The sequence below is a fragment of the Corvus hawaiiensis genome, chromosome 5 (assembly GCF_020740725.1).
Source record: "Corvus hawaiiensis isolate bCorHaw1 chromosome 5, bCorHaw1.pri.cur, whole genome shotgun sequence".
NCBI lineage: Eukaryota > Metazoa > Chordata > Aves > Passeriformes > Corvidae > Corvus > Corvus hawaiiensis.
The window spans coordinates 62,725,465-62,743,285 of record NC_063217.1 but is presented as its reverse complement, the minus strand read 5'-3'; the positions used below and the strand labels follow the sequence as shown (position 1 = coordinate 62,743,285).

At 38.5% G+C, this 17,821-nt stretch overlaps 1 protein-coding gene across 8 annotated transcripts in view; it reads left to right on the top strand.

The window, feature by feature from the left end:
• Nucleotides 1-17,821, top strand: part of GAB1 (GRB2 associated binding protein 1) — a 94,649-nt gene that overhangs the window by 27,756 nt on the left and 49,072 nt on the right. Inside the window, exon 1 of one of the 8 annotated variants that reach the window (XM_048303173.1) lies at nucleotides 17,138-17,221. The exons of the other annotated variants lie outside the window; for them this stretch is intronic. Coding sequence (XP_048159130.1) covers nucleotides 17,153-17,221 — 69 coding nt within the window. The 5' untranslated portion in view covers nucleotides 17,138-17,152. Of the gene's footprint in view, nucleotides 1-17,137; nucleotides 17,222-17,821 lie in introns of those variants that run through there. 8 annotated transcript variants of the gene reach the window in all.

The following is a 17,821-nucleotide window of genomic DNA, read 5'->3' as shown; positions in this document are numbered from 1 at the left end:
AAATATGTGAAATCTGGAGTCATCTTGACTGGGATTTCATGTCCTAAATTGATAAACCCTTTTCACAGGCATAGAACTGGTATTTCTCTTTGCTTGTACTCTCAGTGACTCTTTACTTGGATATAAAGAAACTGTGTGGTAGAACACTAACTGGATTTACTACAGTAGGTAATATGCTTTTTCTTGAAACAATGTTGATCAACTGTAATAAACACTGAAATACAGTCTTTGCTATTGCAGTAGCTTTTTCAAACTGCTGTGCTACTGAAATGATCTGTGTTTATGTTCAAAACTGTGATTTCTAGTTTACCAAGGCTGTTGCAAAACATTTCATTTCTTCTTAGTGCATTAGGTCTGGCAAGTGCCTCACTCCATGCTTTTAAGAAAAACTGTGAAAGGCAAAGAGAAATGAGGAAGGAAAGTGTGTTTTGCAGACATCCTGCACACTTTGTCTCCCTCCATGTGAAGAACAGACTTTTTCCCTGCCTCGTGCAGCACCTGTGTTAAAGAAACTTTGGTGAGATAATGTATTGTCCAGAGATAAATGGTGTTCACTCCTCAAGTGAGAAAATATAGAACTAACCTTGGCTGCTGTCATGTTCTGGGTAGTGGTGTTCTCATACTGAAAATAAACTTAACTCTTCCACTATTTCTGCTTTTAGGAGTTGTTGTACTGACTTTGCTTTAAAGGAGAAACTTAGCTCTGACTATGCTTTCAAGCTCACCCAACAGTAGTAAACACTCATGTGAAGGTTTTTGTTCTGTGTTTTTTTTTGGTTTTCTGTTTGTTTTGTTTTTTAACTGTAGACTTTGGGATAGGTGCTTATAAGACTGGGATGTGAGATATTTCTTGATTTGTATAAATTCTTGTGTCTTATACATGCAGTTTTAACTGTAACTGGCTTTTGTCTTGTAAGGCTTGATCAAACACTTTCCTCTGGCTGCATTTAACTACCCAGTTAAAAGCATTGGAGAATAATTTGCAAAGTGTGTTCTGAGTGGCAAATCTATAACAGGCCATATGAAATACAACTAGGATTTCTTATTTAGGTGTCAGGATCTGATGGTAATACAGAATGAGAATATTTGTAGAGAGAAGTGAAATAGTTCCCAGTCACTTATTTCAGTATGACTTAGTCTTTCTGTGTGCTTAGTAAAAAAAAAAATACAGAATATTAAATGTCCCAGAGACAACTGGGGAGATGGCAAGGTTTTCTACCTTTCCTGTCTGTCAAACTAGATGGCATAAAAGTGACTTTGAGCGGTCTTGTGGTTTTAAATTTTTTCCTCTGTGTGTGCTTCTCCTGGTGTATGTATTTTTTGGTAATAGTTCTTAGGAGTACCAGGAGTATCACTTGTGCTTTATTACAAGTAGTTTGTGTACTCATGGCATAAATACCAACCTCTTTGCTTCACCTCAATATGAACAAAAATGTTTTGTTTATGCTCTGCTCTTATCCATAACTATTGAATTAATTATTTGTAGGTCTCAGATTAAAATTTCCTGTTAAAATACTTGCATAATTCCTGTTGAAGTATTTCTTAGCCTTTCATAATCTAAGACAAAAGAAACATGATGTCTGACAGGAGTTGCTGCTTTCTCTTCAGGAGCCAGTGCTTTCTCTTCATATTGTCTCCTTTCAGTTGTTTACTCTACAAACTTGGTTTTATTTCACATTGACAGGATTACAACAACAACATGGCTTATGTCTTTCCTAACACATCCCTAGTAAATAAGATAAATGTGTATTTCCTAGTGATTGATGTGAGTCAATTGGCTAAATACCATGACAGCTGAGAGGTGTCAAATGCAAGAGTTGTTAGTTTGGACTCCGTGCAATGCCTTTTGTTGTCACTGTTGATATTTTGCACATGTAAACCCAAAGTCGGTGTGGCAACTGGAGTTTTGCCTGGTGTTTTGTTTTTTTTTCTTTTCTTATTTTTGACTTCTGAAAAGCTGAGACTTGGTTTGCTCTTGGAACTACTGCTGTTTGTGCTGGGCTTGTGGATGTCTAAACATGGACTGAAGTTGTTGTGAAAACAGTAGCCTATAACCAAAATTTTGGAATTTGCACCTGTGGGCAAGGTCTCTTTGAGATTCTTGTGCTACTTTTGGACCTGCAGGTGATAGCAAGAATAGTCTTGCGTTCAGATAGTATTTCAGAAAAATTCCTTGCATGTGACATGAAAGAGAAGAAACAGTTGCATAAAACAGATGCTTGAATGCTTTTGCATGTGTGTTGCCCAGTGAAGGACCCTCTACAGTTTACCCAATGTATGAAATTTGTTCAAATTAATAAAGCTTCTTTTTTGATAATCCATTTGTGAAGCTGCTGGTTTTGCTGCATAGAAGCGGAGAGGAGAAAGAGGCAAAAGAGCTTTTTTTTTCTTCTTGCTTACACAGTTAATCCAACCCATTTTTATCATAATAAGAAATGTTTTCTATGCTTACTAAAAGGGATCCTTAGCTTTGTATGTGGCTTAATTTTTAACTCCTTGAACTATTCTTGGTTTTATCAAGATGAAGATTATAACTGGAAAAAAGGAATACAATGCTCTACTGTCCCATGTACATGTTGTTGTAAGCCTCAGCAGCCTTGAATCATTCAGTGTAACTCTGATTGGTTTGCTCAGTTCTTCACCATTTTTAGAGGATTCCCCCCTCCCCAAGACTATTTCCTTCATTTAAATTCTTTGTCTGATATCATTTAGACTGAGGAAAACAGTCATTCTTATTAACATGAAACTGAGGTCATTTTGATGTCATTCTTCAGAAAGAATTTAAATTTCTTTGCAACAGGACACTACTGTGAAAACTGACTCTTTAAAATGAACTACTTTTTTTGCATTGTAATTTCAGCTGGGCCTTTAATCGAAGGCAATTCAGTTAAGTCTCTACATCAGCTTTAGTCTGTGAAACTTATTATAATTTTTGTCTGAATAGTTGGCAGTGTGATTAATATTTCTGTGACTTAGTATTCTAATAGTAATGGCAGTAATGGGGAGATAATGAATTGAGGAAGTCGCCAAAAGTAGCAGTCAGTTTCTTCTGTAAGTGACAGTCACAGAGCTAAAGTACACCAAGAGCAGTCACAGTCCAAAAGAAACGCATCAGTAACAGTTTAAAATCATAGCACCACGTCTTGATGGCATCTTTTGTTTTCTTAATGGAAGAAGTGTCATCAACGTGTTGTTAGGCCAGTCCTAGTCACCCATTTTTACAAATGGTAGCAGAAGACTTCTAAGATTCCTTTGTTGGCTCTGAGATGTAGGACACAGCTAATTAGCAAGCTCCTTCATTTGAAGCGTCTTCATAAGAGATAATGCTTAATCATGGTTAATGACAGTATTTATTATAATAGTGGATAGTCTGGAGCTGCGTCAAATAGTGATTTGTTAGTCAATGCTGCTGAATAATTAGGTTGTTCCAGTAATCACCCTGTCCATTTTATTTTCTTGCAAGAACATCTTGCATTGAAATATTCTGACTGGCTTGCCATATTTGAACTGATATATCTTGATTATTTCTTGGACACATAAGTTTCCAAGATGATACCAACTGTCACCCTCTCCTAACTCCTCCTCAAAATGATTCAACTGTTTATTATTTTCTGCCCTACACCAGGAAGCAGGACAGTTCTTAGAGATCAGTTTTTCTATCCTGCAGGATGTGTAAAGTTGAGGCAACGTTTTCTTCTTTGTTTTCCGTCACAGACGATGTAGGTTATCTCCAGGCAAGACTAACCTTAGGCTTGTGAGACTCTGTAGTGGCAAAACTTTACTGTGCAGAATTTAGCCATCTATTTTTGCTACACACGCCCAGTCATTACTAGTGGTTTTTTTAGTTTACACAATTATCTTCTGTAGATAAAATGAGTTACTTTTTATAATTTAATTAGCATTTACACAATATGGTGTAGCTTAGATGACCCTTAATCACTTGTGATTCAACTTGTTGGATGAGCAAATTTGCCAGTACTTATTTTATGGAAAACACAGAAATGAAACTTTAAACTGTATGTTAGCACAACTGCATCCCTCAGACAACTGTGTCATATTGAGCAATGCCGGGAGGACAGTTGATTGCAGGAAGTCTAAAAATACTTTGTATAAGTTCATTGCCTCAGACACACTTGAAGTGACTGGAAACTCAAATGTATGCTTGTTAATATCCTACAGCTTGCCGTTCCAGGGTTTGGAACAGAGAGCCTCTATAGAAAAAGTAATGAAACTTTGAATTTGCATTTAGAATAATGTGCTTAGGCAGTCAACTGTCTCATCCTGTGCAGAGTTGCTGTAGTTTCTCTTTCCCCCTGTAAACATCTGGGATTGTGATAATTCTCTGGATCACCTTGGAAAAACAACAGGATGTTACACTTGCAGGAAATCAATTGTTGTTCTCCCTGTCCTCTCAAGATACATGTCTGCAAGTGTGTGTGCACCCGTGCACAGCTGTGGGGAGATTCTTGGAGGATGAGCAAGAGTTGTTTTCTTTATGATCTTAAGAGGCACCTCTGATCAAGTACAAATAAATACAACCAGCTTTCCATTTTAAGTTGGAATCTGGAAGCCAAAGTATCAAAGATGCAGCCACGTGCAGTGTGTACAGACATCCTTCCTGCAAATGGCCTCGGAAAAAATGTGGCCCTAGAAGGAGGTTCAGTGGATGGCAAGGTGTGTGCCACCCCACAAATCCCTCCAGAGCAGGACAGGGCACAGAGCTGGCCCTGTGTGGGCAGGGCTTTGCACAAGTACACACTGTGTATTACTGCTAGCTAATGCTGCTTTAACTCGTCAGGTCTTGGAGCTGATTAATCAGTTTTCCCTCTTCTTGCAGGTCTCTTTCTTCCATGGTATTTTGCACCTGGAACAGCTTACCCTATACATATGTCTTGTCTCTGATTTCATGTGTGTACTTCAGTGCTTCCCCCTCTTCCATAAAACTTGCTGTACTTTGTGAAATATTTCAAGTGTGCTTTTAGTAAGTAAAATTAATGAGACTGTTCTGTTTTTCTTTTTGACTGTAAATTTATACCATGAAATCTCATGTAGTTTCAATTCATATGTTAACAAATGACTACTTGGTAGTCTTGGAACAATGGTTGAAATCACTGTCTTACCAAATGTTGGTAATTTATAATTGTAAAATCATGTTTTTTCTGGTGTATGCATACCATATCTCTGTATGTAATAATGTAGAACAGAAATTAGGGGCAGGAGGCAGATTCCAAAAAAAGATGTTATCCTTTATTTTCAGCCCTGAATCTGCACTACAGAGATTCGAAGATATCTCAGGCTGGTTATTAGCAACATCTTGGGTCTAGAGCTCACTCTGCTAGAGCTCTGCTGCCTCTGAAGACTTGTCTAGGCCAGCTTTTTATTTTGACTATTAGTAAGACAACGCCCTGGAGCTCCTTATTCTTCAGCTGGTCTGTCCCCTGGTAATGGTTGTTCCCTGCCTGCCTGTCTGAGAGGGCTGGCGGGGGCTAAGCTCAGTAGAAGCAGTCAAGTTTCCTCGCTCGGAGCAGTTGGGATGCAGTGTGTTTATCAGCCTGTATATAAATGTGTGTGTGTGTCTCATGCTGTTCAGGGAGCGTGTTCAGAGTGCTGGGCAGGAGCTGCGAGGGCAGGCTGAGATATGCCTTTCTACAGACGTGGTCTTGGCGGTGCCGGGGAGCGAATATGTTGAGGTTTGTGGTTCTGAACTGCATCCATTACAAATCCTGTAGGTGAGGTTTGAAAGCATGCTGGCCTGAGGAGCACCTGCACTTTCCCAGGACAGACTCTTTTAAATATGCAAAATTACAAAAACACCCAGACAACCCCAATCCCATACGTAATGTGGTCAAATGTCCACCTCCAGAAGCATTTTCTCATCTTTAAAGTTTTCTGTGGGTGTAAGTTCCAGTGCAGCTTCACACTCTGCTTCATCATAATGGAGTCAGAAAGAAATTACTGTCAGGTGGGAAGATATTTCTTAAAGCCTTCTTTCAACATTTGCACCCATTGCAATGCCCTGGTTAGAAGTGTGGAGCAATCTGTAGGTTCTGACCAACGAGAAATGTGCCAGAAATAGCATGTTTTTATGACCCAAAAGGAGTTATCAGGCATCAAGCATGATTATAGTCTTGCATACCAAGCTTGAGATAATAATTTCCTGATATGTGGCAGTACTTGGAAAATTTTTTAAAATTATTTTTATAATTGCAGTTCACAAATCCTTATTTCCTACTTGTCCTGCACTGAAAATCAGTTTCTTCCTGTCTTTCACACTTTTCCATTCACTGGTTGCTTCATGTTCATGCAATTTTAAGATGCCTATCTTGCACTAGGAGAAGTGTTTTAGGACCTTGGAGATCAACAACAATAAGCAAATCCAGGAGTTGCATGAATCTATCACTTGGTTTCTGTCAAAAGGAAGGCAATTTCTTAATTTAGTCTACTCTGAATGATTGGTCACCTGCATGCATGAATTCTTACCTACTGCTCTCTCCTATCCCTCCTCCCCATTCCACATCCTCCAGAAAAACGAGCAGAAAGGTGAATAGTGACTTGATATGCTTGATTTTTTTTTTTTCAGGGCAACTTTTTTTCCCCCTTTTTTGTCCTCTGAGCACTCTTGGTGATTCACTGGTCTTTCATGATAATGAGCAATTTCCTGGGTATCTCTGTGATGCTGGGTCTAGTCAGCAGTACAATGTGCTTATTTCTGGCCATGATGTGCCTTTCTGCTGTGAATAACGAAAATGATTGTGGGAGGAAAGTGGTCCCACTGCTAAATGAGTGACAGAAAGTGTTGCAGTGGGGTCTCCTGCAACATGTATTAGACAGCAAGGCCCGTGGAAAGAAATAGGGACTGATTCTTGATAGAAGTTTCAGAGATCTTTATTCTCCAGCCGCATGGCCGGGGGACTGCTGAAGAACCGCGCAATAATGGGACAACCAGGGTCCTTCCTGGGCAGGGGAACACAAAATAACCAGTGGGGAACAGGATTAGGATACATGTGACCAGGGAGCAGGGAGACCCCATGCCTAGGCCATGCCTCTACCCCAGAGTCCCCTTTCCCAGGACCCTGTGGCAGGGGAGAGGAACCCCAACAAGAAAGCCAGTAAAGTCTGTGCTCTGCTATTAGAAATGAGTTCTCTCATCCTAATGCAGCTTCCCTGGGCTTTATGTGACTCTCCTACCTGAGCTTAGAGTTATTTTAATCCAAATGACTATTTTATAGAATATCACACAGAGGCATTAAGCAAACTTGGGATGCATGGTAAAACAAACTTCATATAAAGTTGATCTCTTGTTGTTTATTTTCCACACTGAGAGTGCAACTCACACTTCTTTTGACTTTTCATTCAATTAGCATTTTGGATCCTATGAAAACTAACATTGTAACAGCAGGAATCTTGTTACAGATAGACCATCCAATGAATTTCAAAGTTTTAGGTTGCCTAACATCTCCCATTATAGTATTGTCTTAGCTAAATCATGTTTTAACTGGTTGTGCTAATGACTTTTGGTCCTGGATCTCTGTCGTAAGCTGTGTGTGAGAAAAGGAGTAAGAATTAGATAATTACTGGTTTGTTTAAGCAAGATGTCCTTCTTTGTCCTCTATCCCTGTTAAATTGTTTCAGTAGGAAGGCTGAGAGACCCTGGAAAGCCTTTCAGTGTTTTTCAACAGGAGCTTTTTGTGGGGGGTTGGAAGGAAAATCTTGGTCTCAGACTTTTGGAATATTGTTCGCATTTGAAAACAATAGAAAGTTCCTGGATGGGGCAGATTTAAATATTTAAGTCTATTAACAGCTCAGCAGTGTAAAGACAGGCACTTTTGCACTGTGAGTGTTCCATGCTCACTGAGACTAGCAGTTGCCCTTTCTAGGTAGATTTCAGTGTTATACTAGTGGCAGAATAATAATGCTGCTTTTAATACCAATATTTGATACTTTAGATGAAGTAAAACAGTATTAGAGATTTATATTTTTCTTGCACACTTCTCTTTGTAGCCAAGGCACGTGCATTTTCCCTCCCCCTCCTCTGTCTTGTCTCCTTTGTATCAGCTCAGTTATTTTGTTGTAACAGTGGAAGAAGCATTGATAATTTGTATCTATGGTTTTGATTTTGTGTGGTTTTTAAACTATATTAACAATTTTATATTCTGTTCTGAAGGGCTAGTATATATTTGGGTAGCAAGGGTAAATTATTTGTAAGTCTTTACTTAGTTATTTGAACTAGAGCTGTTTGCCTTCACTTTGGGATGTGCAAAAATGATATCCTATTAAAAAATAGAACTGCTTGAATTGAGTATGCTTGTGGAAAAGTAGGGCAGAAAATGTAGATATTTTCAAAGATATGTGTTTTGTCTCGAATGTCAAATTCCGCAAAGTTACTTTTTGGTATCTTAATCTCTAAAAAAAAAGACTGCTCAGCAAAACAAGAGTCCCAAGTCTGATCCTGGCTTCTGTTGGGCCAACTGAGTCAGTGGCCTATGAGGCAGTTAATTTGGGATAACAAGGTCCGAAGCCTTATTGCCCTGACATTGCCATGCTGGTCTTTCCCATTTTTCATTTCCATTTTAAGTAAGTATTCTGGCAGTGGACTGCTTTCAGAGGAGTTTGGGATGCTTGGCCCAGCAAAATGGGCTGATAATCAGGGTTGTAAGTGTGTAAAGCTGCTTTGTATTAGTTGTGTGTGTATTTTTCCTTTTTTTTTGTCTTTTTGATTTTTTTTTTTTAATTTGACATCCTTACGTCTTATAGGTTCTATCAAGTTTTAAGTGGTTCTATATTTTTCAAGCTCAATGTGATGAGATCATAGTTTTATGGGACTCGTCTGGTCTCCTTTATCTAATTTCCCTTCCCTTTCCATCATGTTATTGAAAGCACCTAATGGTAAAAGGAGACACTAGAGAAGGTGTTAGGGTGACCTGTTCTATACTCCCCAGTCAAGTCTAGATTCATGTAGCTATTAAAAAAAAGTGGTATTGTTAACTATGTGTTAATTTCCTTCATTGAATGAAGATGTGTTGAAATTCAGGTGGCACTATTTCCAGGTGCTTTGGGAAAAGTGTAACAGGTAAAGCCAGTATGATAAGGTAGTGCTAATTAACGGGGATGTCTTAGATTTTTGCCCATGACTTCTTTGGGCAAGCTGCTTAATCTTTCTTGTATAAAACCTGATGCTGGAGGGGCTTATTCTCTTTGTCTTTTGAGCTGTGTAGTGTCCCTGGTTATTTTAACTATTTATATACAACAGCTGTATCCCTGTCTTACCTTGGAAAACATCAAAACTCAGGGTTATTTTTCTACTTGCAACCAAAGCACGAAATACAGACTACACTTAGCAGTAATATTTAGGTTTTCTCATTACCCTCATCTGTCAAATAGAACAAGTTTTATTTGTACATGCCTTATGTTACTTTGAGGTTGGATGCTTCTGGCATTGGTGAATGAAGAGCATTAATTACTGTAGCATTTTTATGTTGGTAACAGTAAAACGGGCAGGGGCCTGTGCTTTGAGAGCTCCACTTGATGGTACCTGGGGAAGATGCTTGTGTTTCAGAAAAGGCAGCTACTGATGTTCTGTGAAGCTTTAAGATTTTTCCAACTTGATATTTATTAACTGTAGACATGTAAATTGTTACATGTAAACTTCATGTTCTCCATGAGAGTGCTGTCGTATAGAATACATAGCACATGTATGTAAAATTTAATAGTGGAACATGGCTCATAACCTGCTGGATAGAAGTGACATTTATTTTAGGCTTGGAGCTAGCAGTGTTTTTTCTCCACAATCCCTTTTAACCTGTGGGGTAGAAACTGTGCCGGCTTTTGGTTTCTGTGCGTGGCAGTGTGTCTCCGTAGGAGTGATAGCAGAGTAAGCTGATCAGCATGATTGATACTGCGTGTCAGGGGACTGGCATAATGGGCTACCGTTGAGACTGCATTGTGAAACCACACACGGATGAGGTAATCTCATTAGATGATTAAACTTCATGGAGTCTACCAGATTGCGGAGCTTTCAGTTGTATTGCTGTTGGGAGCTGATGCTAAATAAGTATAGTGCTCTCCTTGGAGTGAGACAGAAATGGATATCTTGCCGGGTTTTTCTCCTGGATAATCGTTGCAGCAGCTGGAGGCTGATGAAGGATGTTCCATCTTTCTGTGTTTAAAAGTAAGGTTCTGTATGATTTTAAGTTTTCTCTTAAAATCACTGTCAGCCTTGTGTTAGTTTTATCATGCTTTGCTGTTCTTTGTGAAATTCTGTACTGTTAATGTTGGAAGGATATGCTTTGTGTAACTTCCTATGGAACATTGCAATGTATATATTGCTGTTCTGGTTTTATAGGGTGTCTGTGTTTTTCCTGCAGGTTGGCTTTGCCTTTGTGATGAGGTGTAGTGTGAGTGTCACTCCTTATCCTCTTGCCTGTCCTGTTTACAAGCAGTGTGGCAGGCAGCACATGTTCATGCCAGAGCTGGTGGTGCACTGAAACCCTACCTGACTTCTTCACATGCCACTTGTTTTAAGGAGCTCATTGAAAACACTGAATTTCAAATTAAAAGTATTATGCTTGACTAGTCCTATATTTGAGCTTTGCTTTTGCTAGCAAGCTACAAAATTTCTAATCTGGATCTACAGTGTTACAATATTTATAATGCAAGGGTTGCTAGACCAGAAGTTTGAAAGGTCAGGACTGCTATTCTGACTGGTAGTGACCGCTCCTGCTGTATAGTCAGATTTTTCCGTATTAAAAAACAGTCCAATTAATCTGTTGGGAGTTTGGGAACAAACAGAAGAAAGATTTGTAATTTCCATTGAGTCCTGAGCAGTTCTTCTACTTCTTCTGCCTAGAGAAAGTACTGTATGACACTAATAAGCACATCCAGTGAGACAAAAGCACAGAGAGTCTATTTTTTGGCAAGGGAACCCCAGCAATGTGTTATCTTCTGAATTCTGTTGTCAAGTGTGGTTTATTTATTTGGCAGTTCTGCAAGAAAGTGACCTTTGTCTAGGAGCTTTTTTGGATCTGGTGTCAAAAAAAAAAAAATAAAAAAAGCCAGTGCAAAACCAAAAATCTACGACAACAGCCTGTTCCAGTGTGTGAAGAAGTGGGGCAATATACACCTGTGAAGAGAATGTTCTTTCATGTGTATTTGACAATAAACAAAATCACAAACTTGTACTGTTTACAGACACCAGTATTGTGTGGATTGTGAACTGCAGAGCAAATGCACATCAAGTTTTCAGGTTTCATTTTCTGGCTTACTAAAAATGGCATAGCTTGGTGATGGGAGACATGATCTTGTGATTGGTTTTAAAATCCAGGGTTATACTGGCTATCAGTGATAGGCAAATTAGAGGCAGGCCAATAATTTATATGCAAAATCAAGTAAAGTTTCCTCAAATGTGTTGGTTTAGCACAGCCTGGTTTTTGTCAAACCACGACAAATACCAAATACTTTAGAAAATAAATGAATTGACAAGTGTTCTAATTTTTTGCATTTAAAAAAACCTTTTGTTCACAAAGTGTTATTTTTCTGTAGTTATCTTTCTGTATTGTAGACTGAAGTGAATTGATTTTTACGATATCTGGTGTGTGTACTTACGAAAATATTTTCCATTTCAACTTTAGCTTGCTCTCAAGTATGAATTATTGCAAGAGCTCCTTTTTGGAGACCTTGGTCAAGTCCTGATGCTTCTTGAAATGTTTGGGGCTACTCTGTTAATGGCACTACTTTGCAGTTGCTTTTTATTTTAAGGGCGAAGTCAGGCCTTGTTATGCAGCTGTATTTTGCCAGTGAAGGACCTGTTCCTCTGAACAGAATATAAAATTATGGAGTGTTTCCATGAAACAAGGCAAGTGCTTTGAGTATGAGAATAGAAACCTCCTTTGTTAGTATGAATGCAACCCAGCTTACTCTTTCCAGAGTGTCTCCCGTGAATGAAGGAGAGCAAATCAGGAATGAGAAACCTCACAAGACCCTTTCCAAAGGGCATGAGTTACTGGCTTTACTTCTTCATGCAGCTTTCTTCTTTCTGCATGTTGGGTGTGCTTAGAACATGAACTCCAGGGTTGATACCTCAGCCCTGTTGGCTGTTGGAACAGGTAAGTGACTTCAGGATCACCAAGACAGAAGGTAAGCTAGGGAGATTAATCTGTGACTGTATTGGTTAGTCTGCCTTTCTTATTTAAAAGTTATAACTCTTTTTCTGCTTATATAGGCTGGGTGTAATGGCTGAAAAATCCATAATCTCTCTTGGTTCAGATATACTTGTTTCAACTCTGTATCTGTAAACTGAGTCCCCTGGAAAACAGCTGTAAATGACCTGTCTCCAAACTTCTCTCCTGACTGGAATGAGGAAAAAAAGTATTTTTAATGTCATTTTTTAGGTAAATATTGGGTAGAGTGGAGAATTGGAGTCAAGTGCCTGAGCTGTTGCAGAAGAGAGGGGGGTAAGACTGAGCCCTCCTCCTTAGAAAATGCATTGGAAGATCTGGGTTACCCAGAATGTGTTTTTTGTCCTTATTCTTTGTTCTTAAAGAAAACAAATAGTTTTTTTTCTACTGGCTAAAATTTTTGCTGATGGTAATTTGTGCTTTGCCCACCAATTTTCCTTTCACTGTAAGAAATCTGTATCTGCTGTTTCTTTGTTTCTTTTGCCTCGGGTTAAGCCAGGTGATTGAAAATACTTGATTGTCTGTCTGTATCAAATGTTCAGGAGTTATTTTGCTAAGCATGAACCAACTCTTGAGCTTTTTTTTTTCCAAGAAACTTGCCACATTTCTTAAAATAGTGTGTTTACAACATATTTTGCTCCACTGTTTTGTGCTGTTTTCTTCCTTCCCACCTCCCATAACAGCCTGGTGGGTGAACCCGAGCAGCAGCTCGTGCTCTACCTGTTTGCTGTTTCTTTTGTAATGTGTTTGCTGAGCTGGCTGGCCTGCCTCCAAAGGTGCATAAGTATGTTTATACATGCAGCTTAACAATAGTATCATAACACCAATTTGTTTTACCTGGTCTGGAAATAACAATCTAAATATTGTGAATCAAAGAGAAAGCAGTCATTTGTATATGCCTCTACCCTGCCAGCTCATTTCTGTTGTGTGTGATAAAATCACTGAAACTTTTCTTACATTCTGTGGGAATTTTTACAATTCTGTCAGTATGATGTCATACCTCTTTTAAATGCTAAGAGAAGTTCACCTATAGCTTCTCCCCCAAGCTGCATCCCATGCTGTCAGGCAGAAGGTGTTTAATTTGTATGTCTATTTCAGGCACAAGGTATTGCAGAAAATCATCTATCCCTGCCACTGTGGGGAGGAATTCATAGTATGGCAAACCATTAAACTGTGAACCATTAAACTATGCTTTTATTATAGTGTTTGAGCAGAGTTGTAAGAGGTAGAAAGCATACAGTAAATACTGGTTATGCTTATTTATTAGTCATGAAATGACTAACAAATTGATTGATCAGCATATTTTGGTTAAGGTGCCAAGACATTAATATAAGTGCTTTTTATTATTACTTGGATTCAGAGACTTTGATCACCAAAATAATTTTTCTCTGGATTGAAACAATTTGGATTGTGTCCATCAGTAGCTGATGTGAGCAGTTCTAGCAGTATTTATGTTTTAAAGTTTGTTTTTGAATCTAAACACTCTGGCTATATCATGCCATCATCCCATCCTCAGAATCTTCTGATCTTCACTGGCCCGTGGTGTAATTTTGCTTTAGTAAAATCTGAGTTGACTTGCCCAATCTGCTGGAATATGTCTTACTTTCTATAAAAAATTTTTAAATGGGAGTGTAAGAATGGACGTTCTGGCCACTCTGGCACATCAGCCTGTTACCAAAAGTGAGAATGCCTTTGTTTCCATGTCACTCAGCCTTTGGCCTCTCTGCCTGTCGAACATAACAAGTGCTCTCAAGTCATGTATTAGCTCCAGTGAAGTGGCACCTGCCTGGCTGGGGCCTGGAGCTGAGGGCAGCAGTACAAATAAAGTGCCATTAGTAGTGTCTTGCCTGTGCAGTCAGTGACAGTGAAGATACAGTCACCCTGCTTCACTGATTTCCAAAAATCTGGTTTGACATTGTTATTACTAGTCTTAGTTCTTCTCTCATGATTCAAGTTGTGAATAAGCAGCTTCAGCTCTGCAGGTTTCTGGGAGGAAGAGGCTTGCAGCAGAGGCAAAACAACCTGTTCAAATTTAAATCATCAAAGTGTGCCTTACTGGATTCACATAAATAATGTTGTGATATATAGGTTTAAGAAGTGGAAAATTTTGTACAAGGTACTGTACAAAATTAAATCTTGTTTCGGATTTCGTGCCTCTTGCTGTTGTCTCAAAGCTCTTTCCATTTTAAGGACTAAAAAACATCATTGTTAGAAATAGAATATACTTTTTCAATGTCATGATACAGATATTGAAAAATAACCAGTGCCATAGCAAATCATTATTACTTATTACATTACATCATTATGAGTTATTATTACTCATAAGTGGTTCCAGAATGAGAAGGGTTAAATTCGGAGTTGAGATAAGGTACCTGCTGAATTGTTTTGTCCATTTGAGGTTATCAACTATTAAAAATATTTTGAAACTTCTGCATGTGTACCTTATAATTCTGTTAGATGACAAACAAAATGTAGAAAAACATGTTTTTCCCTTTCCACAGTCACACTGTTCCTGAAGTGCTGGCAGTGGTAAGAGCTTCCAGTCAGTAAACAAAGTAGATGCCGTTTAGGTGTATAAGAAAGACAACAAATAAAGTAACAAGGAGTCCTGCTTTAGAGTTTCTTTCCTGCCCATAAGTTAAAAATTAAACATTTTTATAGTGAAATGAAACCAGTTATGAAACTCTCACGAAAAAAGATGAAAAAAGCAGAAGAATAATGCAGTGCTTGCTTTTCATGTCAAAGAGCAAAACATAAAAATGCGAAGTACTTTGCAAACCAGATAAGGTAAAGGGGCTGTAACACTTGAATATGCTCAAAACTACAAAAGAAATAATAAAAATCAGATGGGGTTTAAATTCTCAGAGCAGTGTTGGTAGTTTAATGGTAGATATTTTTCTTTAAAGTATTTTTAATGTTTTTCTCTATTCCGTGATGTGATCTGATACAAATGAAGAAATGAACAATCTCACTGTACTGAGCAAACGGCAGGCTAATTGTTCACTTTTTATCGAGTTCACAGAGGAGGAGCGGAATAGTTTGTGGTGAGATCAGAAATTTTTGTTTTCCATGAGTCTCTTAGTTAGTCATCACAAGGATGCTGTTATTAATAAGAACAAGAACAACAACCTCCACAAGGATGAATGCTTAAAATAAGAAATCCTTCTTAGCAGTAAAATGTGGAGATGAATGGTGATATTTAAAATGTCTTCAGTTTGTGGGCATTTCCTAGATTACAAGGATGATCTTACAGGGTCTTTTGCCTCATCTTGTTCTTTATCCAGAGAAATGCCTGATATAAAATGTATTTTTAGTGAATTTAATGTTGAAATGATGCCAGTTAAATTATTTATCCTTAGATTATACCAAAGATGTTTGTATTCATCATCTGTCCAGATGTACAAAGCGTGACTTTTTTTACACTTAGATGAAGCCTTAGATGTGGGATGCTTTTAACTGAGCTAAATGTGTAACACTGCCCATTTGGTAAACTAAATGCCCTTTGTCTGGTAGGTGGTGAAACGTAGGGAGCTGTTCAGCTGGAGCTGCAGCACAGCTGTGGTATCTGGCCTTGGAAATGAGGGCTGGGAAACAAGTTCCTCCTTTGATAATACAGCTACATAAAGATAATTTTATTTTTCTCTGTTGACTTACTTTTTGTCAAATGATACTTTCAGCAAAAGAGTATTAGTCAAAATGACAAGAGCTGTTGAAGAAAGATTTCTCCCAGCAGTTGTTGAAGAAAATGCTTAGTTTTTAGAGAAAATGACATAAAGCTTCCTATTTTTTAATTTACTTAAATTTAGCATCCAAACTGAATTGAAGGTGAGTCTGGGAAGAAGCATAATTATATCTGTCACCTTCTAGTTCTTTAGTTTTTGCTTTTCTCCTCTCAAACATCCTAACTCCCTATTTTTAATTTTCATTTTATTTTTAATGAAGGTTTCATGGACCCTGGGGGTTGGCCATTAATTTTAGGCCATTGTGTGAATGCTAACTACTTAAAAATAGTCATGGAGCCAACCTTGCTTCCTCTCAGGGTTTATCAGTTGGAAGCATCTTCTTTTTATCCCATGTGTAAGCAAAGACCTCTCTGGATTGATGATTTGATCTGTATAATGGAAAATCTAGGCAGGATATCCTTTCTCTGTTATTCCTTGGTGTGATGGCATCAGGTTGTGTCTTAAAATGGGGGAAGGGAAGAGGAGGGTCCTATTAGCAGACAGAGTGGTTTCAAGGGACTCTTAAACTGCAGGCTGGCTGAGGACCTCATATTTCCTTTCCTTGTTGAACTATTTGTGCTTCAAGCTACTCTTGTAACATGTCAGTGGTGGCTTCTGCTACTGTGCCCAGAAGCTTGCTCATGCCCTGCTTGGATGTTTTGTATTTGGAAGTTGTTGTTGGATACTGAGGGGTATGAGGGGCTTCTCTGTAGTTATTTTGAGCTCTAGCAGACCTTAATGAAATACTGCATTGACAAGGTAGATCCAGTCTTATCCTGCAGAGATGCAGTGCCTGAGCTTCCCCTGCCAAGAAAAGAATGTTTCTGTTGTAATTCCATTATTAAAACGTGTATGAAATGGAGCAGTGCCTAATGTGCAATAGAGGTGCAGTGAATGCTTGATAAAGTGTGTGCGTGGGGTAGCAAATGTACTCAGAATTATGTTGGAACATGAATAATGCTGGGAAATTATTATGACCTTGCATTTCAGCATGCTTGTGACAATTCCATGTAATACTTGCAGCTTGAAATTTTGCTTGGTGTTTGCAAGGCAGAGGACATTACCAACCTCTCTGATTGTGGGAGAACCTTGGGTTTGGTCGTCTTGTGCTCAGGACCAGGAGTCTGTGTAAAAATGATACTGACTCTATCCCACCCCCTGCCCCTTCCTTTATACAGAAAACACAGTATAGCTCTCATACAAGAGGTGGGTCTCTCTCTGAGTTGGTGCTTCTGTTCTTCTGACTGTGACCTCTGCATGTTGTGGTGTAACCGCAGAGGAGGAACCTGGGACGTGACTGTGACTTTGCAATATAATAATCACCAGGTACTTGGGGTGCAAGGCAAAAAACATTAAAACTAATAAAAAGAAACGCTGTAATTGCCTGTTTGGACTTTGGAATCTGTAGCCCTCCGGTGTTTGTGCCAAGCTGCTGGTACAATCTAAAGCACATGAATTTTTTACTGTTAATGAGGAGATATATGGGATCATTGCTTGGGCTTTTATGTGTGGAGTAAAGATCTTTCCTTCCACACCACAAAGTGCATCTCAGCTACTCAGAGTTAGCAAAAGTCCTTTTTGTATTAGCAAACTGACCTGTGCCTTTCCATCACCATGGTTTAACTGCAGTGTTAAAATGGACGATTGCATTTCTTACATGCATGTCTTCTTATTCTATGGGACATATACCTATTTCTGATCTAAAAGCTCCAATAAATAAAAGTATTTTTAAATAAAGACATAATGTTCTAAGAAATTTCTACTGCTCTTGCTTACACTGCTGGAAAACTAAGTTAGTTGTATATAACAGCCTAATGACTAGGACTTAAAATCTCAATGCATGTAAGAATTTGTACCTCTGTGCTCTTAGTAGTGCCCAATAAAAGTTTCACAGTTTTTGGCTCCATTCAACCTAGGATTTTGAAC